The sequence below is a fragment of the Melanostigma gelatinosum genome (assembly GCF_949748355.1).
Source record: "Melanostigma gelatinosum genome assembly, chromosome: 12".
NCBI lineage: Eukaryota > Metazoa > Chordata > Actinopteri > Perciformes > Zoarcidae > Melanostigma > Melanostigma gelatinosum.
In genome coordinates, this window is record NC_136645.1 from 16,610,439 (window position 1) to 16,638,436 (window position 27,998).

At 40.6% G+C, this 27,998-nt stretch overlaps 2 protein-coding genes across 3 annotated transcripts; both read right to left on the minus strand.

The window, feature by feature from the left end:
* Positions 1-1,052: 1,052 nt before the first annotated feature.
* On the minus strand, positions 1,053-9,947 carry tmem87b (transmembrane protein 87B; the record flags this gene model as incomplete). Of its 2 annotated transcripts, XM_079280015.1 has the most annotated exons (19): positions 1,053-2,870; positions 3,701-3,731; positions 3,827-3,879; positions 4,058-4,128; positions 4,249-4,322; positions 4,413-4,516; positions 4,610-4,668; positions 4,799-4,905; positions 5,693-5,766; positions 6,875-6,968; positions 7,067-7,166; positions 7,252-7,435; positions 7,751-7,812; positions 8,038-8,194; positions 8,382-8,435; positions 8,522-8,656; positions 8,758-8,849; positions 8,941-9,001; positions 9,798-9,947. In XM_079280015.1, the coding sequence occupies 19 exons, from the start codon at positions 9,945-9,947 to the stop codon at positions 2,829-2,831; spliced, it is 1,704 nt and encodes a 567-aa protein (XP_079136141.1). In that variant the 3' UTR covers positions 1,053-2,828. The 2 variants fall into 2 exon arrangements, with proteins under 2 accessions (XP_079136141.1, XP_079136142.1); XM_079280016.1 differs by lacking the exon at positions 9,798-9,947 and having other exon boundaries at positions 8,522-8,703; positions 8,804-8,849; positions 8,941-8,966.
* Positions 9,948-10,785: 838 nt separating this feature from the next.
* On the minus strand, positions 10,786-25,369 carry mertka (c-mer proto-oncogene tyrosine kinase a). Its single transcript, XM_079279923.1, has 19 exons — positions 25,261-25,369; positions 22,633-22,948; positions 22,451-22,551; positions 22,198-22,368; positions 19,007-19,093; positions 18,772-18,887; positions 18,502-18,691; positions 17,566-17,711; positions 15,888-16,023; positions 14,745-14,895; positions 14,077-14,165; positions 13,870-13,965; positions 13,693-13,773; positions 13,505-13,597; positions 13,278-13,396; positions 13,060-13,169; positions 12,753-12,912; positions 12,063-12,199; positions 10,786-11,505 (listed from the first exon to the last, which is right to left on the minus strand). Exons 1-19 carry the CDS (start codon positions 25,343-25,345, stop codon positions 11,073-11,075), a joined length of 2,817 nt encoding a protein of 938 aa, XP_079136049.1. The 5' UTR covers positions 25,346-25,369; the 3' UTR covers positions 10,786-11,072.
* Positions 25,370-27,998: the final 2,629 nt, after the last annotated feature.

The window sequence follows — 27,998 nt, forward strand, 5'->3', positions numbered from 1 at the left end:
GAAATGGGCACAAATAAATGTAAGTAAAACATTTAGCTACAGTATACAATATCCTCCTGAAACATATTTTGCCTATTCAAGCACAAAAGCAGAAATGATATTGAAGGGTTACAGCAGGCACACTATACATCGACATATGGCTCTCCATCAAAACAGAGGAGTCACTGGTAGGCCAGAAAGAAAAGCACTGTCGAGGAACTTTACTTTCCAGGATCCATGTCCATGACTGTGGGTCATCTTTCATGTGGGATAAATGTTTGGAAGAATTGCAGAAATATGTGAAGGTATAGCAAAGCAGAATGAATGCCTCTGACTTTAAAGTGGCCTATAAATCTACTGTAGAGTAATAAAAGGACACTTATTTTCATGGTACAGATAAATATCATCGTTTGATTCAGTCCTATTATCAACTAGGATATAAAGCATGTCCAGTAGATAGATAAGAAAACTGGTTAAAAAAGAGAAGAGATGAAGGTAGCAGCTTGCTCAGATGGATGAACCAGGTCTCTCTGGTGTTCACAGGGGTGTTCTTAAAATGAGGCCATGTTTTCCTGTTTGCCTCCACAACGAAATCATGTTTTATTCGTGATTTCATAAATGCACAGTTGAGGTATTTGGGCTGTTATTGATTGGTATTTTAGATCCAAATACTGCAGCAGAGGCCTATGACAGGTTTGTCTTCTTTCATGGAAAAGGGTACAAACAAACCCAACGTCTGGTATAAAGTTCTGTCCATGTTGGACAACAGAGTGTCATTTTAAAATGGCACTCTAATGTCAAAGGTTTAACCAGTTTGGGTTACATAGAACAACTTGTATTGTCAACATGACAAATACATTGGATTGCCGGTAGATTTATTTTTGTTTCAGTGTTCTTGGTCACAGTGAAAACTCAGGGTTTATATTTTCAAGTGGGCTTCATGTAAACTGTCTGTTTGGTTGTCATTTATTACAATTTTCCTCAAATATCCCATTTCCTCTTGAATCTGGTATTTACAAGACAGCTTCAGAGTAACATTTGTTTAACTAACACAGCAAAAACCACAACCAGAGTAAAATATGTATTTTTATTTCCAAATTAATACTGAAAATCATAGACAAAGAAACAAACCGTCTCCTGTGGAAGATTAATATGTAATCTGAGTGGAAACACTTCCTGAGAAGGAAGAGTGAAGAAAACTGCTGGTATGAAATGTTTATGCCCAGTTCTTTGTGACGCCCATGAGAGAAAAGGAGTCATATTATCCAGACACCGCTCTACCTGTGGAATTATGCAATAACAGGAATCAGCCAATACCCATCTGTACAAATAATCGCGGTCCACTGCAGGTGTCTGCAGTTTTATAGAACAGGACAGCTTGCCACCAAAAGCACAATCACTCCAGGTTTCCATCCAATATAAAAACAGAGTAGTGACATTATAAACCCGGCTGATCAGCTTTTGCTGATGCCAACCATATGACTTACCAAATATGTCATACGGGATGGCCCAAGTCCTGCCGTTACATTTACTCAGAACAACACGCATGACGACAGTGTTCCAACTCAAAAACTACACCGACAAAAACACCAGGGCAGCCAATTTCAGAAAAAAACAATATGAAGACATATTTGACGTGTTTTTACGGTGTCTGCGGAACCACAATGATTTCTTTTTTTTTACCAGCAAACACTGCAAAGCAATAACAAGCTGCAGTTTCGCCAAACACATTGTGAAACTGTTCAGGGTCCAAATCAATCAAGAAAATGGAAGCACACATTGTAAACACTCTAGAGTAAACATGGACGAACACACTGTAACAACTTATAAGTACACTTGAAACACAAATAAATAAGGAAATGACTGAACTCCAGATTAACATACAGTATAATGCTCCCGAATTCAAACACCTGCCCACCCACAAAGGGAAGATTCAAAACATGACTGCAAACCCCAAATTCTACACTTCTGAACCTACATTTGAATTCAAATAGTTTGTTCTTCACCCCCAGTACTGAGGATGCCAGAGACATGAACAACACTTTCATACATATTGTTCTCAACCACCTGAACAGTTCAGGCCTCAAACAAGAACTACATGGAGGCAAAGATTTGAACTTCAAAGTGCATAAGAGCAAAATGTTCTTGTCAATGCGTGTGTGTGTAAATTTATTTTTGATTGCAAAAAATAAATAAAAATAAGTGTGCTTCAGATATTTATATATAAATACAAATCCTGTTTGGGATTAATTAACAAACAAATTAAAATTAAATTCTGTTTCCCTCCCATGGCTGCAAAAAGACCTTGGATAAAACATTCTCTGTGTTATTTACTGAGAAAATAGGCTTTTGAATTATTTCCCTATCATAAATAGGATTCTTGTTTTATTACAACCAACCAATAACATCTAGATACCCACAAAAATACACTTAATGTATGTTTGAGGGTATGTTCATGCATCAGGCCCACTGTTCTTAATTCTCTGATAAAATAAATTCTCATGAACAGAAATAAATACAGCACTTAATATAAAATGAAAAATTCTCTTTGGAAAGAAAGGCTCAGAAACTGATCAGAAACTGATCATAATCAGGGAAATGGTGAGCCAGTTGGTCAGTGAAAAGACAAGTTTTCCTCTGGTAGAGTCCTTTGCGCTTGAGAAGTTGAGGAAATGAGACCTGGACCACCCTGCGAAGTAGAAGCCGTATGGGAAGAGGCCCTAAAAACAGTAAACGGCACTCCACCACCACCACCACCACCGACTGGAGATCCTAGAGGAAACCATGCTGCAGACGCAGAGTCAGACACAGCTGCTATCTTCTCCCTCCATGTCTGGAAATCGTTTGCCTCACTCCAGCTTTGACATCTCATATCTGGTCGTCATGATTTCCTGCGAAATAACATGCAAATATAAACTAAACATTTTTGTCCAGGCTGTCAAGAAATCCCCTGAACACCAATGTTACTGCATGTTATTATTCAGACACAATGAACCATTTCACTCACCACCCCCCCCCCCCCCCCCTAGATACTTTTGCTACGCCTGTCAAGCTTTCCACTCGGGCCGAGCACATGTGCAGTTCACAATAACTGTACCACCCGAAATTCTTAGTAACTTATTAAACAACGGGTCCCTGAGGCAGACAAAAGTACAAGGGTTGCTGGTCGATTTTAGAAGCTAGCTAGCTACTTGTACTCATGACCACACCCAGCTGTGATATCACATGGTGCTGTAGGGTTAGGGGCCACGAGACACCACCGCAGCACAGGCTGTGGAAAGAGCATGTTGTCACCACTAGCTGGCAGGGAGCGCCAACTTGTTAAGACTGGGTGCAGTCACTCTTTTAAGTGCAGAGCGTTGCTCTCACTCCAGCGCCATGCACACCATTTCACAAGTGAAGAGATCCAAAGCGTGACAGGCCTGTGGTGCCTCGTTACAGTTGCTAAGCTATGATTGGACAATTAGTGAACAGTCAGCAAGTATGTGCTTGATTTCACGGTATGAACAAAGACGTATTGACTGCAGGTCCCATCACTGAGTCCTGAAGTCAGTCCCCATTTGGTCACCGATACAGTAACTCCAAAATGAGTTTCTCTCTTGGTGCTTTTGGACAAAGTTACTCATCTCCACATATGTAGACCAGCTGTTTCTGGTTAAAGGAAATAAGGTGTGTGAATCCTGTTATTATATTTATTTATAGATTGTAAAGTAATTCATACCTCATCTGAGTCGAGCAGGACCGGTAGAGCTCTGCAGCGACAAACAGAAACTCGGTTAGATTCACACGTGTCTTATATGAAAACATCTTGCTGGATTCATAAATATAAATTTGATAGGCTGCTTACATATCCGTAAGAGAGCTAGGAATGTTATCCTCCACCCACTTCAAGTCTTCTTCCTGTGAAAGTGGGAAAAAGAAAGTGTGAATAAGTGTAAATACTGCCATCTGCTGAAATACGGGACACTTGTACAGCTGCCTTTGCTACTTTTTTGCCGTTCATTTTTAATAAACCGTACTTACTTACACTAATCAACACTGAAACATTCCAAACCAAGAGTGCAGTTGTGTTACTCACTAGGTTTTTTTGTGCAGGCTTCACTGTGCCATTCGTCTCACTTTTAGATACTCTCAACTTTATGCCATCAGCTGTGACGAAAAAAAAGACGTTAGGAAAGAAATATTAAATGAGTATGAAAGCACTATTAGACACTCCAAATGTTTGCAGTGTACTGAATAAAGGTTTGCGCTCCCACGATGTCATCGTACCAAGGTTTGTAGAGGCCACGAATTCCTCAATCTCCTCATCGTCAGAGTCATCAATGAGAGGTGTGAAAGCATACCTGTGGACATGCGAGACTGATAGATTAACAACAAAAGGGTTCAGTTCAACTCATGTTGGTGAATTCAACAGTCCCCAATGCACCGCTTGCCTTTGGTTGTTTGCAGACGGTCTCCATAAAAACATTATGACGAACAGAATGACGGAGAACAGGAACCTCCAGAAGGCATCCTCCACCCACAGCTCAATCCAATCCTTTACACACACAAAAAAGGGCCAATAATCAAGAAAATGTTAATCCATTTATTTTTAACGCAACTACTGATGAACGTGCCGAACCATACTCACAGACTGGCAATCCGCAAGCCGGAATTTCTTTGCTATCCAACCCATGAAGATGATGGAAGCTGAGGGAAATAAGGGCAACGTTTGAGACACAACTAATCAGGACTTGTTTATGGATAAAAATACAAATATCTAGAGATCATGAACGCTGATTTTCAATGTTATGATTGAAAGTGTAGTCGTACCACTCACCAATGACAGCGAATATAAGTGTGTTTGTAAAGTGCCTGTACAGAGACAACTTGACGGGGTTCTTCCTCAGCTTCAGAGTCTTGATGGTTTGAGCCAGGCTGACGAAGATGTTAGTGGCAGTCAAGGTAAACACGTGGAAGCTATATTACAAATGATCAATGACTTCATAACCTTTACATGAGTATACACACTATCTCTCTCTACCTTTAGAATAAAGTAAGTGTCTACACACTCCTAACTAGGTTTACTTAATAATGTGGACAACTGAAATATATGTAAACAGTATTTTTTTAGCCATTTTCTTATCGTCTAAAAAAATAAGTCTTTGTCAAAGTGCTACTTAAGATTGGGCAATATGACAATGTATACTGTGAAGAGATAGAAAGAATAGGAATATAATAATCATGTTTTTTTTTATTTAAATTTTCAATCGATGTTGCAGAAAATGTGCTATGTTCAAATTTTAAAAGACGGTACAATAGAGCATTTTATCCATATTGCCCACCCTCGTAGCGCACTTTACACATTCTTTAAACAGGAACACCTGTAAAGGGAGGTGGGTAGGCATGCAAATCAATGGCTTCTACCAACTCAGGACCAAGATCGTCCATTAATAGAAACATAGCCTCTGATGTCACCGATTGTACAAGAAAAGAAGCGGTGACAATGGAGGATTTTAAGAGCAGTTAAATATCAACCAGAAAAAAAGGTTGTTAGAACTTTCAGTGGAGGATGAATGATGAATGCAGTGCTGTATGTCTCTCTCTGCCAACTTGTACTTTAAGTGCTCCTTCACTGCTAATCATGGGAAAGGGCTCTAATTTGGGCTCGTGTGAAGGAGGTGAGGAGCAGAGGGGGTCCACACAGGGAAAGGTTGTGGGTGCACTAAAGGATATCCACCAGCATAGAGAGGAGTCAAGCAGAGCCAGGGGAATGTTGGCCAGCAGGGCCAAGTCAGAGTCTTTTGCCTAGACGGGAGGACAAAGCAGGACCAAAGGGCACAAGGAAGAGGAGAAAGACGGCAGCAAGGCCAGTAAATTATAGAATCATTCACCAAAATGCAAAGAAACAACTACCAATAATCCAAACCAAGAGGCAAGAAAACCCAGTCCCTTGGGCTCAGTTAGTTAACAAACATGTCCACTTTGTTGTTACATGAGGGTATAATAATAACCAGTCATTATTGATGCTGAAAGGATATGAACCAGATGGCGCAGGAGTCAAAAACAGCCAGAACAATTGCTGTAATGAGAGCGGGGCCATTGTCTCGACCCTTGATTTTTGGAGCGCCAACAAATCAAGAAAATACACAAATTGTGATGTCAATTTTACTTCAAATCACAATCTGACAACAAACTACAACTTTACTACTAATTCTTAATTACTTATAAACGACTCGATTCAGACACTTTATCAAGTTCAGTTTTTATCCGCGAATTTGCCAACTAACACCAGCTGAGTGTTGCACAGAGAAAAGAAACAGTGTTGCTGCAAATAAGGCAATAGAGGAATGCTTACAGAAAATTGATAAATCGTGTACATTTGTAGGTTTATTTTACCACTCATTGCCTACAATCTACAAATGTACAGTAAACTTGATGGAGCATATCTTAACATTAGAAGTGTATTTAGATCCGACAGTCCCATTATGACGGATACATGGAAATCACTTTAATTTTGACCAAATCAAAGTGAAATGAATTCTGCTGATTGAATATTATCTGTGATAAATACCATCAGACTCATCGTTTTCGCCACCAGACTACACAACCGATGCCGTGGCAGAACGTTCTATTAACAACAACACTCTCACGTTCCCCTAAGGTTCCAGTGACGGGGGCGCAATCTAGTCCACTTATGACCCTAGAGATTCCAATGAAGGAGTTACAGCACATTTAATATGAAAGTAAACATCACACTGATTCAGAACAGAGTGAACTATTAACGTCACACAATGTGACGCACACAGTTTGAGCTTCGTTCAGTGGCATAACTAATGTAACATAACGTTACGACTCAACAGGTTTTGTGTCATATGTTGTTGTTGACATCTGCATTGACGGAGCTCCTACTCACCCCAGTAATCCTCAGGACACCTTCAATGCTAGCGAAGGAAAAGTAGAGGATTCCAAGCCCAACAACTCGGTGCATTACTTGCCCGAGTCGAGGCCTGAAATTACACAGACAAAGAGAAAATATAAAAAGTGAATCGCCCGTTTGTACAATCATTTGTGGTTTCAAGTAGCAGCTTTGTGTTCAAATACACACTTTACAATGCCATAGCCCAGGCTGACGATGATGACGAGCAACCGAGCCAAAGTCCTCTTGAGGGCAGATACCAGCTCGGCGAAGATCAACAAGCCTGGAGCTGAAGGCAACAGAGTCGGGTGAACAAATCACACTTGCAAAACATTTTACGATCTCAATGGTACCGATGACCTGGAGACACTCACAGGCAGAGCCTACAGCGTTGGTGTTTTCATATTCGGCACAGAAGACCGCTTTTTCCACCATGCCGAGGAATATGACCCCCGCTATCCAGAACTGGATCCTCAGCAGATCCTTCCAGTAGCACGCCGCCCAGATAAACCACAGCAGGGCGTAGAAGATGTACACCATGCACATGACCATGTAGAACTACAGACAGACAGTGAAGGGTTAGTGTATGAACACATGTGGAAGCAGTCATCCAACATCTTTTTTTATTTCCCCCACAGAGTGCGGACTACTTGTACAGCGTCAGCGTGATTCGCTAGGATCACATGTTGCTCTTGAGTTTATGAAACAAAATCTTTTGACTCCGTTGCGTCACTACTAAGATGCACAAACCAAAAACAGTATTTATTACAACCCCCCCCCCCCATAATAGCTAGGAAAGAATCATAATGTACATATATTTTGTAAAAGGGTAAATTCATGTCCATGCAACATAAATCACATACCGGTACTTACAATCATGAGAGGCCATTCTGTGACAGAAATGTAGCCATGGGTGCCTTTCATCACCACGTTAACTGCAAAATAAAACCCAAACATTCAACCAATATTCACAATACGTTAACAATTTAATTTTTTTCTGGTTGTGATTAGGGAAGTAAATTCTGCACATTCATGCACCACCAACCAACCAACTCATGCTTTCAACTGTATTTCTATGCAGAGTACATGAACACAGGGTATTGAGGTTCCTCTAAGCCAGTCACACAACATTTTAGTTGCACATGAAAAAAAGACCTCACCCGTTAAATTCCAGTTGGCTTCCGGTTTACTGGACACAATCTTAACAACCAGCAGGTACGGCCCGTCCTTCCACGTGGTGGCTATGACGTTGTCTTGGATATTTACACTGCTGTTGCTGTCATATTCCTCAGTAATCCATCTGGCGTCTATTTCATCCTGCAGTATCACAAAAGTGGTGCAGTGTTTGTGCAAGCCGTGTAAAGAAACAACGCACTAAACAAAGACACTGAATGCTGTCAGGTTCTGTTTATTGTTACTTTTCAGGAATATATTTTTCTTACATCTTTGCCTACTTTAACTTACACTATTCTACTAAAAATAAAGAGTATTTATGTTTTCTTACAGGCACTTTGCCCTCAACAGGTGGACTGACTGGACGTGGCTCTGCCTTGGCTTTCTGAAAATCACAGGACAGTTACCGAATGTTGAGAGATAATAAACGCCATGATGCATGCGTGTGTGTGACCAATGTCACAAACCTACTTTGAGCACTGATGAGGAGTGCAGGCCACTGTTACACGGTATGGGGCTGTGTTTGTGTTCGATGAACTCCCCTTGTCCCAGGGGATTTGGATCCAGGCCCTCCCCACGACTCAGAGCTGTCCTCCCGTACATTTCCTTCAGACAATGACAGTCACAACTCCGCTTTCACAAAACACTCAAGGCTAGATAGACAAGAACGTCAGATAATTAGCATCACTTTAAGCCTATGTACTTACATCAATATTGTTGAATTCATTGTGACAGGGGTAGTATTTTAAATACCAGTGAATAGAGAAGGTCACCGCCTCAGGACAGCCAAAACGCACAACTAAAAGATGAGGACACGAGGAGACGATAAGCACAAGGGACAAAAAGGACCCATTCTTTAATGAGTTATCAGCACTTTTTCCATGTCTTACCTTTCAATTCAATGTCTGTGTCTTTATACATGGATTTTCTTAACAGCAGTGGTCTTGAGGTCTGCAGGACGGATGATTTAAAAAAAAGATTGTTTTTCTTATTGATCAATACATTCGTGTATAATAAGTTTGAACCGATTCGTCATTGAGGCGGGATGGGGGCTCAGTGGTTAGTACGCAACCCTGTCTGTGTTTGTGAAGCAGAGAAAAGGCCTGTGGGTCAGGTGGATCAGAAACTTTAATACTGTCCATAATGTCTGTCTGAGGTCTGTCTGGGGTCTGTCACAGACTGGTGACCTCTCCAGGTTGCCCCCTGCACACCTAATAGTGAAACTAGAGACAACAGAGGGAATTTGAAACTTCTCGATACTTAACGTTAAATTATTGATCGAGGCTTTCTAGTTCTCCTTGGATTGAATCTGGGAGCTGTCTTAATACCGAGAGAAGAGGAGCGACTGCACTGTGCAAGCACTTGATTTTAATGCAACTTTCAGGGTGTGTTTCCGTGTATATTACAGCAATAATGTGTTGAAAGGTGGTGATAAAATTAGCTCAGACCGAGATGAGGGAACTCAGTTGAACTACAAAGAGTCGTTGGACAGCTGTACAACACAGCTAAACTGTAGCCAGCTAGTTAGCCGACGGCTAACCTTCTCCATAAGGTGCATGCTAATTAGCCAACAACACACTCTGCTCTTTCGGCAGGCACACTTTATCCATGTCTATTAAGGATAAGAAGTCCTAGTCAAGAGTGGTTAACGCGATTAACGCAGGAAGGATTACACTAATAAGGCTAATGTAGCTAACGCTAGCTAACCGGTGCTGCAGTTATCCAGTGTTTCCGCTAAAATACTCACATTTACAACTGTGATTTCCCAAAGCCCCGTCTCTGGCGCTGCATTGACTGCATGTATGGTACTGAATAAAACTAAAAAAAGCACTGCCCAAGGGTAGAAAACTCCTCTGGTCGGACAGCTCCACGTCCTCATCCTGACAGCAGCAGCCATGTCGGTGTGGGAGTGAACATCACTTCCCTGCAGGCGGCGCCGTGAACCACCAAAGGAGGGTTTTCACTTTTACACATCGATCACCCGTCCCAGCGTGGAGTTTGACTGCTCTTTTTATTACAAAAACACATGCCTGCTAGAGCCGCAGGTTTCCTATAAACCTGTGGATTTATATTGTAGCCAGAAGGATGAACTATACTTGCTCCTTATCAGCTAAACTTCAAACCGAGTGACCTAGACCAGGAAACATCATATAAACAATAACCTCAACTTTTTTTACAATACAGTTTACAGTACATCACCGTTTTTGAAGTGCTGGCATTTACCTGATTAATTATAATTTTGTGACAATTTGCTTTTAACTCAAAACAAAATACTACTTCGGTCTACGCCACATACTTAATATGACACGACATATCCATGCTGGGGATTACATTCCTATGCATGTATAGATTAATTGCATATAGTTGTTCTCAATACTGATCTATGCAATTCCAATGCTCACCTACACTTGCATTTTACGAGGCACCATCATTGAATTATATTGAACCTCGTTCTTAGTTCAGTCTCTAGTTGGAATTAACATACGTACTTGCACTTAAATATTTCAGTGCAGTTCTTTTCATAGCATATTTGTTGTAGCTGCCACCTTTTACTTTTACTACATTTACTTGTATTATTGTTATTATTTAAGATTTACATGATAGTATAGACACCGTCACCAATGTGAAGGAATCTGTGAATCTTGACAAAATGTATCTCATTTTAATGAGTCTTTAAGAAATCTTCAAATCATATATTTCTTTACAGTATAGATAAGATCACTTTACAAATCTGTATATTTCTATATTTACATTGAAACACAAAATCCAATACAGTAAATAATTTCACAGTTCAGTGTATCTTGAGCTTATGGCACATGCATGAAGATGTTGGACGTTGACACACACGGACAACATTCCTAACACTGACATGTAAACTGGCCATGTATGGCACGAACTGCTTGTCCAGTAAGTCCACATCAGGAAATGTCAAGGTGCTCGCAATGCAATGAGGCGTACTGTTTTGTACTGACGAACCATGGTGATAGTTTTATTACAGTTTTGATCTGCTGGGTACCAATCTTTACAGCAGCAAAGAGGTGTCACTTGAGCTGTGATCCATCGCCGTCACGTCAGTAACCGTGTCTCCATTTGCTTGACTTAAAGCATCACTTGACAAAAGAGGAGTGTCCACTGTAGGAGATCTCATGGAAGGATCAGAGGAGCTCACCACCACATAACGATCATCCTCCTCATCCTCCAGGCTCCCGTGAATGTCCGCAATGACTACGGATTCTTGATGGCTGCAGGAAGGTGACGAGTTGAACACAGGATGTTCTGCAGGCGTCCCTCCATCGGGGTGCTCTTCGGGAAAGCTGGTGTTGATATAGATGATGTCGTCCTTGCTGAAAGACTCCGGCAGCTTTTCTGTGAGCTTTTCTAACATTTCTCGCAGTTGGGTAAAGACGGGACGGTCCAGCGGATCGGCCCTCCAGCAGCTGTACATGATCTCATACCTAGATGCAAGTAAAGAGAGGAAATAACTAATTTCATTTCTGTAAAACCTCAACTTTGAAAAAAACACCATTTCAAGTTGTATATTCAGTTTCTAATTTCACTACATGTGTCAGTGGCGAGAAAATCTGGCCAGTTTTAAACGTTTTGAGGCGTGATGTTGTTTGCTGGACTGGATGTGAGCCAGAATAAGGAGAAGTGAAACAAATGATGTACTTTACATCAGTACTTTAGGTGCAAAACAACTTCAATTGCTCAAGTTTAGCAAAACAAATGTGACGCAACGTTGAAAATAAGGGAGGACTGACATCAGGTGGTTGTATAGTGGGACCTTAGCTCCGACCCATGCAAGACTTCATTTTAGCTACAAATAATTTTCAAAACATTTTGGGGATCATTTTAAGCGTGAAAAAGCTTGCAAAATCAATTGTAATTGTTAATTTATTAAGGACCCCAATTCTATTGCTTAAAATGATCCCCATTCCTGCAAGGTTTAGACAAATTGTTCACCTACAACACAATCAATAGTCAATACTTGTGTCAAAGAGACAACACTCACAGCTCATCCAAACAGTCTCCTGGCTGCTTCAGTCGCTGTCCTTCAAGAAGGTAGTCATAGATTTCATGGTTCTGGATGCCGGGGTACGGCGTCATGCCTCGTGTAGCGATCTCCCACATGGTAACGCCAAATGCCCACTGCATGACACAGAATATCAACTTCAGATGATATTTCATGATGTGAAAAACTTGTTTTCTGTTTTTTCTTCTATCTAGAAATACTATTAATATCCTAGAATACCCCTTACCCTCAAAATGTGCTGATGAAAGTATGCTGCGAATGATTTCAAAATGATAAACTACATTTGTATTTGTAGTCCACTACAATTGTGTGATTTGTTTTTTATGTATTCAGTTTCTCTTTTCATTTCCATTTTTCACAAACAGATTTGTGTTTTATGTTACAATAGGTGGTGTAAACATGTCTTTTCCCTCTTCAGTTGCATGAATTCAGATTTTTTTGCCAACAACACAAAATATGACACTTCAGGAAACTGGGTTTCAATCTACAACGTACTACTTTTAAAGTTCGAACATTTCAAAAGCAGGGAAACATTGCAAAAGAAGGTAACATCCTAAAATGACCATGATTGATAAATAGTGCAAGAAAAACATTAGCACAAGGAACAAGGAAGGCTGAGTAATCAGAGCTGCTCTTGTTACTGAGACAGGAGCACACAGAGGTACTTACCACATCACTCTTTACAGTAAAAACTCTGTCTGCCAGACTCTCTACTGCAATCCATTTCACAGGCATTTTGGCTATTCTTCCCTGCCTGTAATAATCTCCACTGTAGATCTTCTTCGATAAACCGAAGTCTGCTACACACACAGTCATGTCATCACGCAGCCTGTAAGACAAACGAGGTATGGACTTGAGAATAAAGAGGAACAGCAAATCACATCAGCCTCCTAAAGAAGCAAACTGACCTTTACAAGTTACGGCTTTAATCTAAAAGCGACTATTAAAAAAAGAAAGTTTTGAATTTTCAACCTACATGCAGTTGCGAGCCGCCAGGTCACGATGCAGAAAGTTACGACCACTGAGGTACTCCATACCCAAAGCAATGTCGACCATGAACTTCAGGAGTGTCTGAGTGGGCAAGAACTGTGTAAAAAAACACACAACAAAATAACAATTATAGGTTTAGTCTTTGAATGATAATATATCATATGAGCTGCCGGCAATATATGGTCTGTTTGGCAGGAATCTTACCACTGGCCTTTCTCCCAGGCGTGAGCGCAGCAGGAAGCTATGAAGATCTCCATATTTCATGAATGGCAGGATGACCATCGGCTTGGGAAAACGTCCTGCGCCTACTTCCAAGCACACACCTAAAGTAGACAAGTCAATAGACAGAAATAATGTAAGGACGGGCAAGCAGGTAAGAGAGTAGTGGGATTCTACAATACTTTTAAGAGGTAATATTACGTCACTCGTACCGAGCAGTCTGATGACATTAAGATGGTTAAAATCCTTCATGCAGGCCGCCTCATTCAGGAACTCTTCAATCTCCCTTTGAGAGAAGCTTTCCACTGTTTGAAGAAAGAACATGGAAAATGATCTGCCGTTTCTACCTGTTTTAGTTTATGGACAACCAAAAGATGTCTTTTAGTAATAGAAAGCTCACTTTTCATCGTTTTCACAGCAACTTTCTCTGATCTTCCATCTGGTTGTTGCAAATGTCCCTCCATCACGGAGCCAAATTCACCTGATCAGATGGAGTCACAAGTACTTCATACTCTGCACACTATGTGTTGTTATCTGTATTAACCAAGAGATAATGGCTGAACAAAAGTTCACTCACCCTCTCCAAGAACCTTGCCTATGGAGAGCAAGTTCGTCATGACCATCACGTCCTGAAGCTTGGCCTGGAGTTCATCACTAATACCAAGGTTCCCAACTGCAGACAGGACCCACTCAAGTTATTGCGTATTTAGAAATGTGCCTTTAGCAGGACAACATCAATCACTGCATACATGTTCATTTTCCACAATAATATTCAAGAACATACATGTGATTCCTATGCCTGATCGATTGTAGGACCTCTCGGGTGTGTACTGCACAAAAGGCTGCTGCTTTTCTTCACCTCCAAACACTCGCCTGCAGGGGGTGGGACAGGGAAAGAGAAGGAATGAGAATGCTGAACAATGAGCTAATTCTCTCACTAACGTCACGACAGCTGTAATCATGCAAACACAGGCCGAGATTCAACCGAAGAGGTGGTCATAGTGAGGAAACCCTCTGAGTTGTTGCTTTCCTGACTTTGAGGTCGCGTGCTGTTTTCCTATCTGGGTGGCAGCCTGTGACACATTCCTATATCCATATCCTGATTGGCAATACTGAGTCACAGACTTCATAATAATGAACTCCAGAGAATTATCAGCTGCTTGTTGTTCATTTCTCCAGCTGTACAGTTATTACACGACTCAGGTGCAGACAATGGTGATTAAGAGGAAGCAATGGCAGTTTATTAACAGAGTCCGGAAGTGTTCACTTTTTCAAGTCTTACAATATTGTGCCATTGCCGAATATCACTCCAGAGGCAAGAAAATGAACTACAACATCTACAATTTTATGTTTTTAAAGCAAAGTCAAACCATGTAGACAAATGGGTCACAAATACGGTTATCTGCTGTAATGAAATCCACATTGTGTTTGCACAGAAGATAGTCTGCATACCCAAACCAAGATGCAGAAGTCCTGTTGTGTACACAGATACCCGCCCAGATGATAAACAGCAGAAGACAGACGCTACACATCACGCCCAGCACAACATAGAAAGAGTCTGGAACGCTGGTGTCAGGGCTGGACGATGGGGGCACCACTGATTCTGAGATAGGAATAAAAAAGGATATGCATGATCAAATTTTAGTACACAACATTCATCAAATGGGACATCCAATGTTACAATATGTCAGCTCATGTTTGTTTATTTTTTCCACAAAATTAAGATTATCGTAACAAGTCAAGAGATAAGTTGTTTCAATGTGAATCGATGAGGATATGTGATTGATGCCAATGTGTAACTGTAAGCAGCTCCAGTCTTCGGTATTTTCTGCCATAACTGTTTATTATTAATAAATAGAGTGCTGCAGGAATGAGTCCTAAAAGCCGGAAATTATTCAGCATTTTAGCACTTCCGGTCCCCGTGTCTCAAAGTCAATGTGTTTTTTGAATGGCATTTTTGGTTAGATGCCTGAAATAACGTCAGTGGTGTAAAATACGTCAGTAGATACCTCTCAAGATTTTTTCGGCTTTTATATGTTTTAAAAAAGGTGGTTGCTGACAAGAGACTGAATGAGACTACAAAACGTCTTCCATACCGACTAGTCCGCCTTCTCAGCCTTATCGTGTTTACTCGCACACATGCGACTGTGGTGTAATTTGTTTATAGCCAAAGTTAAATTTCAACTTCAATCATAAATTTGTGTTTGTCACATTTATATATTTTCTGCAATAATACAAAATCCTATGGAAAAATCCCATTGGCTATTTGTCGAGGGAATCAGTGTGATGCCAACAAAAATGCGTCATCCCTGCAGCACTCTATTACATCTTGAAAACAATTAACTAGTTTCCATACTATTGTTTTGAAAATGTCCAAGATACTCCTGCCTGATCAAGTTGTATTTATTTTCAACAAAACGTTATCCCAAACTTAAACAATAGTCTACAGCAATGTTAGCGGCACTGTGAGGCACATATAGGCACAGCGTTGAGCTAAATGCTATAATCACAATGACAACATTAGTATGCTAATTGTTGTAGAATATTAAAATACAACAGCTGAACTTGATGAGATAAATCAATAGAGCAGCTTACTGTCCTCTGGCACAAACAGCCAGACTCGTGGGCTGACCATGCCGCTCCCTGCCTGCGTGCATGCAGCCACCTCCACACTGTAGGTTGTGTTGAATTCCTGCACATCTACAAAGGTCACGGTGTTGTAACTGTGTTTCTGAAATAACACACAGCATAACAACAGAGGCAATTTAAATGTGTCGAATTTTAGATTCCTCCTAAAAACATATTACAAAGGTTAATCCTTATCTCTGTGGAGTTCAACTTGTTGTTAGAAGAACATACTGTCGGTCACAAGCTAAAGCAAGTTTTAATGGGACAGTAAGGTAAGTCATTAAACTGAAGTAGAAGCCGATTCTCCACGAAAAGAGATAGTATTTTGGGGAACAGCGTGCGAAGGAACGTCTTGTACATTTGTGCAACATCTCAAATACGCGTCAATAACTTTGCTGCATGGCATGTCCTTTCTCTCACCGTGTCTTCTTTTATCTCATTTCAACTTAGAGCTTAGAAACTTAGAAAAATTAAAGCTTTTTGGAAAGTACCAGAGAAGTGTACAATGGACATCGTCATATATAATGAAACTACCTACAAAAAGGGAAGGAGACCAACTTTCTGGAGGGGCTCATGTGCTGCAATGGGAAAGAACATGTGACGGAGGTAGTGCTGTATTTCACAACACCACATGGTGGTGTTCCTCTCTTTACCAATGTGCTGATGGCCGGACTGGGCACACTGAACGCATGATTAATGATGGATTAATTCATTCATGTCTGTGGCACCAAACAGAGCTCATTGTGTCAACATTAGATTTAAAAGAAGACACCAAAACTTCTACCATGAAACACGAGCAAGAAATAGTTATTTCTCTAACTTAGTTCACCATACGGCGGTTTTAGGGGCAGGTGGGATTGACGATTGCTTAAGCAGCATTTGCTGACATTTACAGTCACTGCTAATATTACAAAGCCTATGTGTAATAGGACATCAGCAACTGGACAACGCATAAGGGTTTTTGGACCTATAGTACACATCCCGTTGTATTCATAATCCATTCACTCTAAGATGACTCAAAGCCACATGCTGAACAAAGAAAAACACAATTTTCACACCATCAGCTTCCTTTAACCACGACACAGACAGGAAGGACGGGAACACACACTATTGTACCAGAGAGTACGTATGCAATGACAGAAGAGCTACTACTCATAAACAGCATCATGGAATAATGCACCGGACAACTGATGTACTCAAAAGAAGTTGTTCCTGTGAGTATATCTAAAAAAAAAGGCACTTCTGGTAAATGACTGTTGTTCAGAGATAACAGGGAAGCTGACTGCTGGTTCAGTAGGCAAGACAAAGGGAAGATCACATATTCACAATATGTGAGAGGCATTCTTTTCATATTTGTCATAAATGAGTCATTGTTATCAGAAATGTTTAAAAAAAACATCAGCATTCACAAAGAAGAGAGAAATATGCGCACATGTAGCCTTTGTATGTGCATATGTATATCTATAAAGAAAGGGAAATATGAAAATGAACTATTTACATTTGTCTTCAGTTCGCTTGGTAAGTTACGACTAACTTTCTGTGTTTTAAAGTCATCGTTAAAGGTACATAAACCAGGATGAACCTAAGAAAACATGAATCACAAAAAGGGCTAAATCTTTAATTCCCATGCTGTCGGCAAGCTTACCTTGATTATGTGTGTGCCATGTCTGACAATAACATCATAACCACGCAGGATGCCATTTATCTTATCATCCGGAGGAGCTTTCCACCTGATCACCAGCCAAGACTCATTCAGCTGTGCGGTGACATTTCGAGGATAAACTGATGGCACTGAGAATGTGACAAGAAATGGGAATTAGAGGGATTAAGACACTGTCAAGAGTGGTAAAAAAAAATAAAAATCAAGAGACTGACATATAAAATTGCAACCTAGAAAACAAAATTGAAAAAGAGAAAGTAAGACTGCCCCACTATTGAAATCTTTGATGACAGTTTGGTATGTGGTCACTTCCTGGCACAGCATATCAAATCTTTCAACTAAAATATCCCCTGCGGTGGCTTTAGGAAGGAAATCGAAAGCAGCTCCACCCAGTTGGAGCTTTGTGTTTTCTCAGTGAGACCATTCCTATTTCCTATCTGACCCTTCAGGAAAACAACAGAGATTTTGGTGGATATGACATTTTTTTCTGAAGGGGACTTGCCAACAGTAGAGTAGGTAGTTGTGCAACTTCCGTAAATTCCAGTTCTGACATTCTGCTACTGCAGGGAGGCTTACATTAAGCACATTTTGGATGTGAAAGTAGGCTAATTACATAGCGCTGCGTTCCTCAAACCTAAACAGAAAAGCTGCTATGACGAGAAGGAGGCAGCAGCATAACACAGAGGTTCTTATTAAATACGTAGGCAATGTGGTTCTTAAAGCAAATACAGTCTCAGCCTTTTGAATTCACACAGCCAGAAATATGTATATGTGCTGGGATGGACTGAATATGATTTTGGTTCATTTTGCTGTGTTGCAGGCCAGTATCGACGGCTGCACCCCAAATCTGCTGGTGTACCACCAACTGGCAACGACATTCAACCTGTAAATTGTCCCAAAGTTCTTTTAGTACTAACACACCTCCCTCTGTGGTGTTGCTCTGGATCCACATGGTGACCGGAGAGGCTCCCACCTCATTGCTGCACGAAACGCTCACGTTGTACCACGTCATCGCCTGTAGCCCGGGGACTTCGCACTGGAAAGGCGGCACTGTGACGTTGATGAACCTGGTAGTCGTCACTTCCCCTTTCCTCCGACTCACCTCTTTAACCTTAGATGGAACAAAGAAAGGGTGAGGATCAATCGGAAGATATTTAGCGACAGCACTGTTCCTGCAGATGTGGGGCTTACCCTGATGTGGCATTTAGTCAGTGGAGAGAAACCATCATCTCCGGGGCTCCAGCTCAACATTAACTTATTGGACTGCCTCTCCATCACAGTAACATTGGACACAGGGTCAGGAAGCACTGCAAAAACACCATTAAAAAAATGTATTGACTCGCAAACATGGAGGCATATGGTCAGCTTGCAGAGTATGAAAACCTTGTGGGATGTCTAACAGCCCCCCAAAAACAGCAAGTTTTACCTTTGATGTTGACGTTTGCTTCTCTGGAGGTGGTGACACCCTTCGGATTGTGAGCTTCGCAGCTGAACTGCGTGTACTTGTCCACACCTGCAATTGACACATTTCAAAGCACAATGTAGTACTCCAATACGGTATGAATATACAACAATCAGTCATCAAGGTCAAGATGGAGCTGAATATTTTGATAATGGTGTTATTATACTTCAATACTGGGGGTAAAAACCTGAAGAACAAGGCAGCCAGAAACAGTCTGGTTCTTTGTTTGAACAAACAAACCGATTTATCTCTGTGTCAAAAGCCGATCTGGGGGCAAAAGTTCAATGTCAGCCTCGATAGAGAAGCTAGAACGAAACTGATAAAAAAGAGACATTTGGGAATGACTCACTCCTTTATTATACCTCAAATGTTCACACAGTAGCACCTAATGCAGTAAGCTCAAACTGAGCCTCTCCAGTGTGATGTGCTGTGGTAACCATGCTTTTGCTGGGTCCCTTTTCCCGGATGCACAATTACTGTCTTTCAACAGCCACAGATCTGCCCAGCTAGAACAGAACTGGGACAGCTGCTAAATAATGTCCCTTTTGTGCTCTGTTTTCCAGCGTCTCTATCTCAGAAACCTTTCCACAAAGATAATCACAGAGCACAGAGCAGCCTGTGAGAGACGACTGGAAACAACTTGGGATGTTTTGTTTACATTCTGCAGAATGTTACGTCTTCTTGAGTTTGCCTTCGTCTGCTCGGGGAGCACCAGGGTAAAGAGCGCTTCACTTTTCACACAAACACTGACTGCAATCTGCTTGTTTGCACAAAGATAGAGCCGGACTTAAAATAGGTATGATTAAGTCATTCATGACATAAATGATTTTCATTCACATGACAAAAACATCTCAAATGAATTTGGTATCACATGGATCAAAACTGAACGTCAAAACTAAGAGAAATGTGCAAATATATCAGTGCATTTCCAGCCAAGCTGTGCAGATGTAATTTAAACTGCATGGCAAACAAAGTGACAACAGGAAAAAAGCCAATTTAGTAAATGTCACAACACCATTTACTTTACAGTGAAAAAAATCTGAAAGTCCTAAAAATTCAGCAGTCCCTATCGGGTTGAAACATTGCTGCATATAGTCTGTCCGGATTTTTGTATGACAACAAAGCAGTGGTGTATGCATCTACAGTAGAGCGCCGATCATATTAGCTCATGGCTCATTAAAGAAACTAATTTATTTTAAGTCATATCATTTTTAGAAAAGGAAATGAGTAAAGGTCAAGCACTGCCTTCACTTTACTTGGCAAGGAACTGAAAAAAAAACAAAAAAACACTGCAATAAAAATAGATGGCTTGGCAACTATAATGGAAACATCACAAATTACAGAGGAAAGCTCTCCAGCTTACTGAGCTGCCTATTTTTCCATTTTCCTGCTATATTTTTCAGCAAATACAGTCAAACTACTCCGTCAGGTTACAAGTAAGCCTGTGACTTTTCAGTCTTGATTACTGTGCACCACATTTATGTTCATCAGTATAGTTTGTCTTCTCAAAGCTAAAGTGCCAAACCTGTGTTCACCTGCTGTTCTGAGATTGATAAACAATGTCATGTGGATAAGCAGTCTTTCATTCAACCCAAATTAAATCCCCGTCGCCTTCATATCTCTTTAAGAAGGTTTATACTGCCCTGTTTTCAAGCAATCTGAATGATGAGTGCATGCTAACAAAATCATGCACCACTTCACATCACAAAAGCACTCTGATAATATCATGGGATCCAAGCTGTCGCGGAAAAAGGGGCCCTAGACTCATAGCATGCATGAGGTGCGTAAGAGTGGGTTTACACTGTTCTGTTGTGCCAATATTTGATCCTGCAAAGAGCTCTGGAAGCCCGCAGCCTGCCAGCCTCTGTGTCCAGCCCCTCCCTGCTGGGTAGTGGGCCGTCCCATGAATGAGGTCTTTGTCCCCGGAACTAACCCCCGAACACGCTCCCTGTGCAGCCCCCCCCATACCCTTACTGCCCAGGCCCTTGCACATGCTGGACCAAAGCACAGCTCTGAACCTTTAACCCCTCAGCTTCGGGCTGAGTACAGCAGCAGGGTTTATTAGCCTGAAAATGAATATACAGAACAGAAAAGTTTTGCTTCGAAAAACAAATGTTTTATTTTTAGAAGAGGGCAGCTGAGGGCATAAAGGGAGAGTCCAAGTTGAAAAGAAAAGTTATATAATTTAAAGAAAATTCCATGGTCATATTGCTACAAACAGTCTAGTAATTATATTCATAAAAAGAAAACAAGTCACATATATCACATGAGAGTGATATGTCAAACTTCTCATCTAACTCTGGGCAAGAAAGTGAATGAGCATATTTCCCTAAATGTCAAACTATGGCTATAATTAGACAGTAGGTGTTGCATTTCCAAAGTTTGGTTATTCTCTCACATTTTCTTCAGTATACACCAAGCAGAGTGGCATTACAAAAAGCTCTGACCATGCATGAATGACCGATGTTAACCATTCAGCAGGGCTGCAGGAGGCCCTTGTGACACTGACCCCGGTGATGAATCTCATCGCAGTAAGCAGGCTATAGATGCTGAGGCAGCAGAGACGAGGCAGAATAGAAACCACATACAAAGTGATACTAGCCGAGTGAGCTCTGCGCCACGTTCTGTCACCATCATCAGAGCCAAATGCCCCTTTGAATGTGTCCACATTAAATCACAGCAGCAAGTTAACCAAAGTGAAACTATAATTGGTTTGATAAGCCGTAACTTGTCCTTCTAGTTTCCTACTTTTACAACTTCTTTATACAAGCCAGAAGTTCCTTTATGAAAACAACACAGACTTCGTCTCAGCTGTGTGGTTTCACTTTGATGTAACCACATCTCTGATGTGTCAGTTCTTCTTTGAACATTTAGTTTTTTGGTAAATTACCTTTGTCAAAGGACTGTTATGCAGGAAAGTTTGTCAGGATATGTGTTTTTTTATCTGCAGCACATATCAACCAAATACACATATATTTCAGATATTTCACTGGTGTAAGATGAACAGCAAGAAATTACACCTCTCTTTAGAGACCTTCTCAACAGGAACAGGCAACAAGAAGGAAGCAGAATAGCCGTTATGAAGTAGATCACTGTGAAACACATTCTCTGTGTGTGTGAGAAAGAGACAGAGACTTTGTAGTTGGTTGTCTCACCTGACACAGAGTAGTTGCTGGAAGAGTTATGAAAGTCACTACAAGGTAATCCGTCGCGAAGCCAGCGGATTCTAACGGGGTCCGGAGGTCCGACCGCATCACATAACAATGTGAAAGGTGTGTTTCTTGTTACATTTCTGTCCTCCGGTTGATGGATAAATGTCGGCAGACCTATGGACGGATTAAAGACGTGTCATGAAAAGATGTGGACGCCCTGAAAAGCACCCAATTTTGGCACCATGTGGAAACTCACCTTCCACCTCAATGGTGATGGGCCGAGACTCCACCATTGTGTTGCTGATGCTCAGTCTGCAGCGATACTCCCCAGCATCCACTCGCTGCACACTGTTAATGCTGTAATACAGTACACAAAGACACTTATCAATCTGTGTATTCAGCACCTCACACCACTTTTCAACTCCATGTGTTACCTACCTGACAGTGGAGAGGAGAGTTATGACCACGTCTGTGACGGTCTGGAGCTCGTTGATCACCACCTGTGTGTTTGGCGCCAGGTCCAGGCCGTTCTTCAGCCAGAGGATGGTGGGCTCCAGCCTGGCATCGGGGATGTCGATGGAGCAGTTGAATTTAGCCTCATGGCCCTCTGACAGCTGGATGGAGCCGATGGTGGGCTTAAAATGCAGCCGTCTGAGCTGATCCGGGTTCAAATAGACCCTTGAAATGCGGCCCGGTATCACCAGAGGGTCAGAGGTCCTGGTGGGACGATGGAACTGGCCTCTCAAACGTTGAGCTGTTTACAGACAGAGATGTTAGGTCAACACAATGTTCTACCTGCATGGGAGTTGAGGTCGGATATGATACACATCAAAGATTTGACACCAAAAAGGACAGAACTGGGCATGTGTTACATCCAGAATGCTCACAAAACCACCATAAAGTAGCATTTAAACATCACGGATATGTGACAGTTTAAGGGGTGAATCAAATTATAACTTCCATGATGAGACGACCGTGGCTAAGTGGCGAGCAGGGCCATCCTTCAATCAGAGGATTGGCAGTTCGATCCCTGGCTCTGCTAGTCGTATGTAGATGTGTCCTTGAGCAAGACACTTAACCCCAAAATTGCTCTGGTAGCTGTGCCTACGGACTATGAATCTGAAATGTAAGTTGCTTTGCATAAAAGCATCTGCTAAATGACTGTAATATGATGTAGATTTATCTGTCTATTATTTTTTCAAATAATCAATTAATCATTGTAAAATGTCAGAAAATTGTGAAATTGCTTCTTTTGTTCAACCAACAGCTGTAAACTCAATAAAGGTGTAATTAAGATGATATGCAGAGCAAAGCAACATTTGAGAAACTTCAACCAATCAACTTTTGGACTTTGTGGCGAAAGAGAATACTCGTAAATCCTGCCTCAATTTCACCAATCATTGATCAACAGAACTCCATCATCGATAACCGATCTCCCTCAACCTTTTCCTTTACATGGTCAGCTTGGAAGAGTTTCCCTTTGTTAGAACAATGCAAATTAAGTTCTATCTGTGCAAAAAATAACTAATATTTAGCAAAAAAATAGCTTATTGTGGCTGCAATTCACCTGTTTTGCACTGACTATCTTTTCAAGATAATAACAAAAAGTGCAACCTGTGAAAAACGAAACAAAACAAGTTCAAATATTTGGCAATAAAGAGTTTTACTGAGTTTTACACTGCGTATCTTTTCAAAACAATAACGTGCAACCTGTGCAAAACAAAAGGAGGAGAATTTTATTTTAAATATGAGCTTGAAAATGTAGCATTCTGGTGTACTCTGAGAAGAACATTAAGTGATAAGACATTAACTTCAAGTAAAAAACTAATTTATTCTTCAGTTATTAATCAGTATTTCAGTTTTATTATTATTAACCTTTCAAAGTTTTAGTCATATAAAAACAAAGTAGGGAGAACCATCGCCTGTACAAGTAAAGTTATTTGTTTTCATTATGGCTTCATATTAACTTCTACTGATACTGTACATCTTTTAGAATTGTGGCCAATCTTCAATTTGCAAATATGCATTCAATCCAGTTCAATTATTTAAATTAAAATGATAATCTACTCTGGCTAAAGTAGCTTATCAAGAGTAAAATAATAGCTTTGATTTAATTAACTGTGGTCATTACAGTGAACGGTGTGTACAGTGTGATGAGAGGGCACGTGAGCCCTTGTTGCTGTACTTTATCTCCTTGGAGCAGAGGCTGCATTCAGCATACCCTGCCTTATCAATGCATTTAAAACACTGACAGCGGGAAGCTGTACTGCTCTCTCTTCACGTCTGTTTAGACCTCCACCTTTATCCAGGCCCAGCTCCACTCACATCTCAGCCCTGCGTCAAGCTGCGCTACACAACCAGCATCCTCTCCCTGAAGCTCTTTGACCTCATCATCTCATCGGTATCTGGGCCTTTCATTCTACTTTGAGTTAAAACAAACAACCTGCAAACAGATACCTGCCGAACCAGTACGCTCTCGTATCGTTCGTATCTTTCGTATAGGGGGGCCCCTTTTCTCTCTCTTCCTCCCTCCTCTCCTCGCATCTCAATCATGTCTACCTTTAATAAATCTGTTCAACGTTTCTATTTGATGGTGTGGTCCTTGCAAGTGAATAGTGAAATGAAGCCCCAAAATAAAATAATACAGATCGAGTGTATCGAGTCGATATACTCGTTTTGTATTATTTTATTAACCATTTATAGTTTCAAATGCTTTTCAACATTTATGAAGTAGCCTATGGCTCTTTAACGAATTGGTATTTTGAAGTGTTATTTCTGTCACCATTCCAGTCCACAACCGAATAACACAGTGTGTAATTAAAAAGAAGCGACAGAAGCCTTGTGCTATGAGACGAACTCAGGAATGTGCCGTATGTTGTTACTTTGTATGTAGGTCTACAAATAATATCTTTAACGAGTATGTAATGCACATGAATATTTCAATATATTATATATTATATATAACACGTCTCTGCTGCTGCACATTGAATCGAGTTTAGACTGAGATGTCACTGTGAACGGCATGAAGTTAGTGCAGGAAAACCTCCAAGAAAGTAAACAACTCACCGCTGACCGGACTCCCCACAATAATGGCTATGATCGTCGTAGAGAGAAAAGCTCCAAACCAGCCTGGAGTTGACTTCTTTGCCATGACCTGTCTGAGCTCTTCGCGGCTGCTTTCTGTCCCGCAACAGACTGAACATGTATTTTATTCGAGGCGGATTGCGCGGGACGCGGCACTATATCACCGACAATAACCAACATTACCCGCTAGGCTTCAACGCAGCTGGTGTTGACCAGAGATCACGTCCAGCTGGAGAGAGAGAAAAAAGTGAACTTTTCTCCACGTCACAGGAGGGATCCCATGAAGGCGGGACTGAATGCACCGAAATACTGAAAACAACCAAAATACAAAGCAGATCACAGACACGCAACACAACTATTGCAAAGTCACACTGGTTTATATATTTTTATTTTTCAAAATCGTTTTGTCTTATTCTCCTTCGTTGAGACAGAACGATTATGTTACAACAAGCATTATACACAAGTGTGTAGCCTATAACAACACACACATTAGCACGGTGATACATTTTATTTTCAACATGTTCACAAAAACTATTAAAAGAAAAACAAGAAACCTGGTGGCATACTTAAATTGCCTGCCCAACATCTCCACCACGTGGTCAATTACTGCGTAACTAAGCATTCCACATCATGTGGCTGTAGATAGGCTATTCTTCACTTCAATGCATTCAGCCAATCTCATACATGGCCAACCTCATAAACCAAACAATGTATTTTACACAAAGTAATTGGATTGAGATTAATTGACATGATACTAGGCCTACATAGAGATGAAGGTAATCACTTTTCTATTTGACTCAACAATATCACCACAATACCCATTTAGTGGCTGTTCTGGAGCTTTCAGTCGTATTGCTGTGCCCATTTATCATGGAATCATACATGTTTGGAGCACTTTAAGGACTTCTTGTTCATTTAGCGTATCCATTTATTTGTTGAGATTGAAAAGTCAGTTTTCAGAGAGGTTGACAAAACTTTAAACACATCGTTATTGAGTTTTGAAATCAACTAAATATGTCTTTTTATAGGTTTTGTTCATATTCTCCACATTCCCTATGTGTCACTAAATGTTGTCTTTCGATAGTGTTTCTGTTGTGATACAACACCACTGATCCAGTCTTCAGTGAATGATCAGGAGAGATGAATTAGATGGTTGTCAAAAGTCATGGATTATGTCGGATAGTCATAAAAAAGTCATAGTATACCGTGTTGAATAAAGTCATAACAAAGTCAGTATAGTATGTCGAAACAATTCTTAGTAAAATGCAAATTGGGTTTCTTCCAATCAGAGCAGTGAAACGTGCTACGCAAACAAAAAATAATGAATAGAAAGACTTATTATTTGTCTTAATAACTATTATCCACCAAATGATTCAGTTCAAAACAGTTTTAAGGTCTTAAATCCATCAATTGACTAATTCCCAAACTCAGGTGGTGAGATTTGGGTGTGGATATAGTTACCATACAGTACACGGGATGCAATATACAGTATTAGCATTTGAATATGAATTTGCAAACATAGACAGCTTAACAATGTTAAAAGGATAATTTATGGAGTTATTTGCAATAGCTTAAACTTTTGTTGTGACTTGTTGTATGTATGATTTAAAATATCTGCAATCTGCAACGCAAGAGGCAAAAATATTGTTTTTGTGCCAGAGTAAAGGAAGTAAAACTTCGAGAACTTTGCTTAGGAGTGCTATTTTGCAATATAGTATTTATAATCATACAGTTGTAAAATAATTAACTATGTAAAATGTTGGGATTTACTGTAACTTCCTACATTAGGACAGTGTTTTTATGCTCTCATTCACTCACAAATCTCTCTGACTCCTACTCTACCAGTTGACAGTGGGCGATTCCACCACGGCCTCCCTCAGCCAATCATATATTTTTCGTCAAACTTTAAAGACCTGTTCTCTTCTCTGCAGTCAGCTGTCATTTCAGAATCGATGTGACCCTCCTCCCCATTCATCATCACATCCAGTGCTCAAGGTTTCTCCTACTGAGCTCATTGAACTCAGTCCCACGCCACATGCCGTCATATAGATCTTCAACCTGCCCTACTGTCTTCAACAAGCCCACCAGTGTCGGCTCTCCAAAATCTTTACTTTGCACAATTTAATAAATGTATTTGTTCACTGTAAATTAAGTTTCTCCTGATTGAACAACCTTTACCTGTATAAGTGTGTCAATTATCTCCCGTTTGTTTCAGTTCTCATATTTGTTATGTATGTTATTTTATTTCAAACTAATTTGTAATCATAAGAAGGTTGGTCTCGAAAATATAGTAGAGTAAAATCTTTTAGGTGTGTTTTCTAGACTTACACTGGTTATGAAAAAAAGTAGGAAAATAATCTTTGTGTTGATTTTGGAAGTTTGACCAAGCTTCAAGACCTGAGAGACAATCATGATTTAAGAGTCTGCTGTTGAACAGCAACCTTCTGGCTTCTGTGTAAGGATTGAGGATTGTGAGAATAACTTGTATTTGTTGTGTTTTTGGTGCAACCCTTTCCTACTGATTATGTTCGCTAGCTAACTCTTGTGTCTGTAGCCTAACTGCAGCCCATTTAAGGATAATTAGAGTAAAGATTTCTGCTTGCATACTCATAAAAAGTACATGATGACTATGTTCCTCAGGAGGACACTGATCCAAAGTCAAAAGCTTCACATAACTGTCATTTGGCGCCAGTTATGTTGATGATAAATGCAAGGCAAGC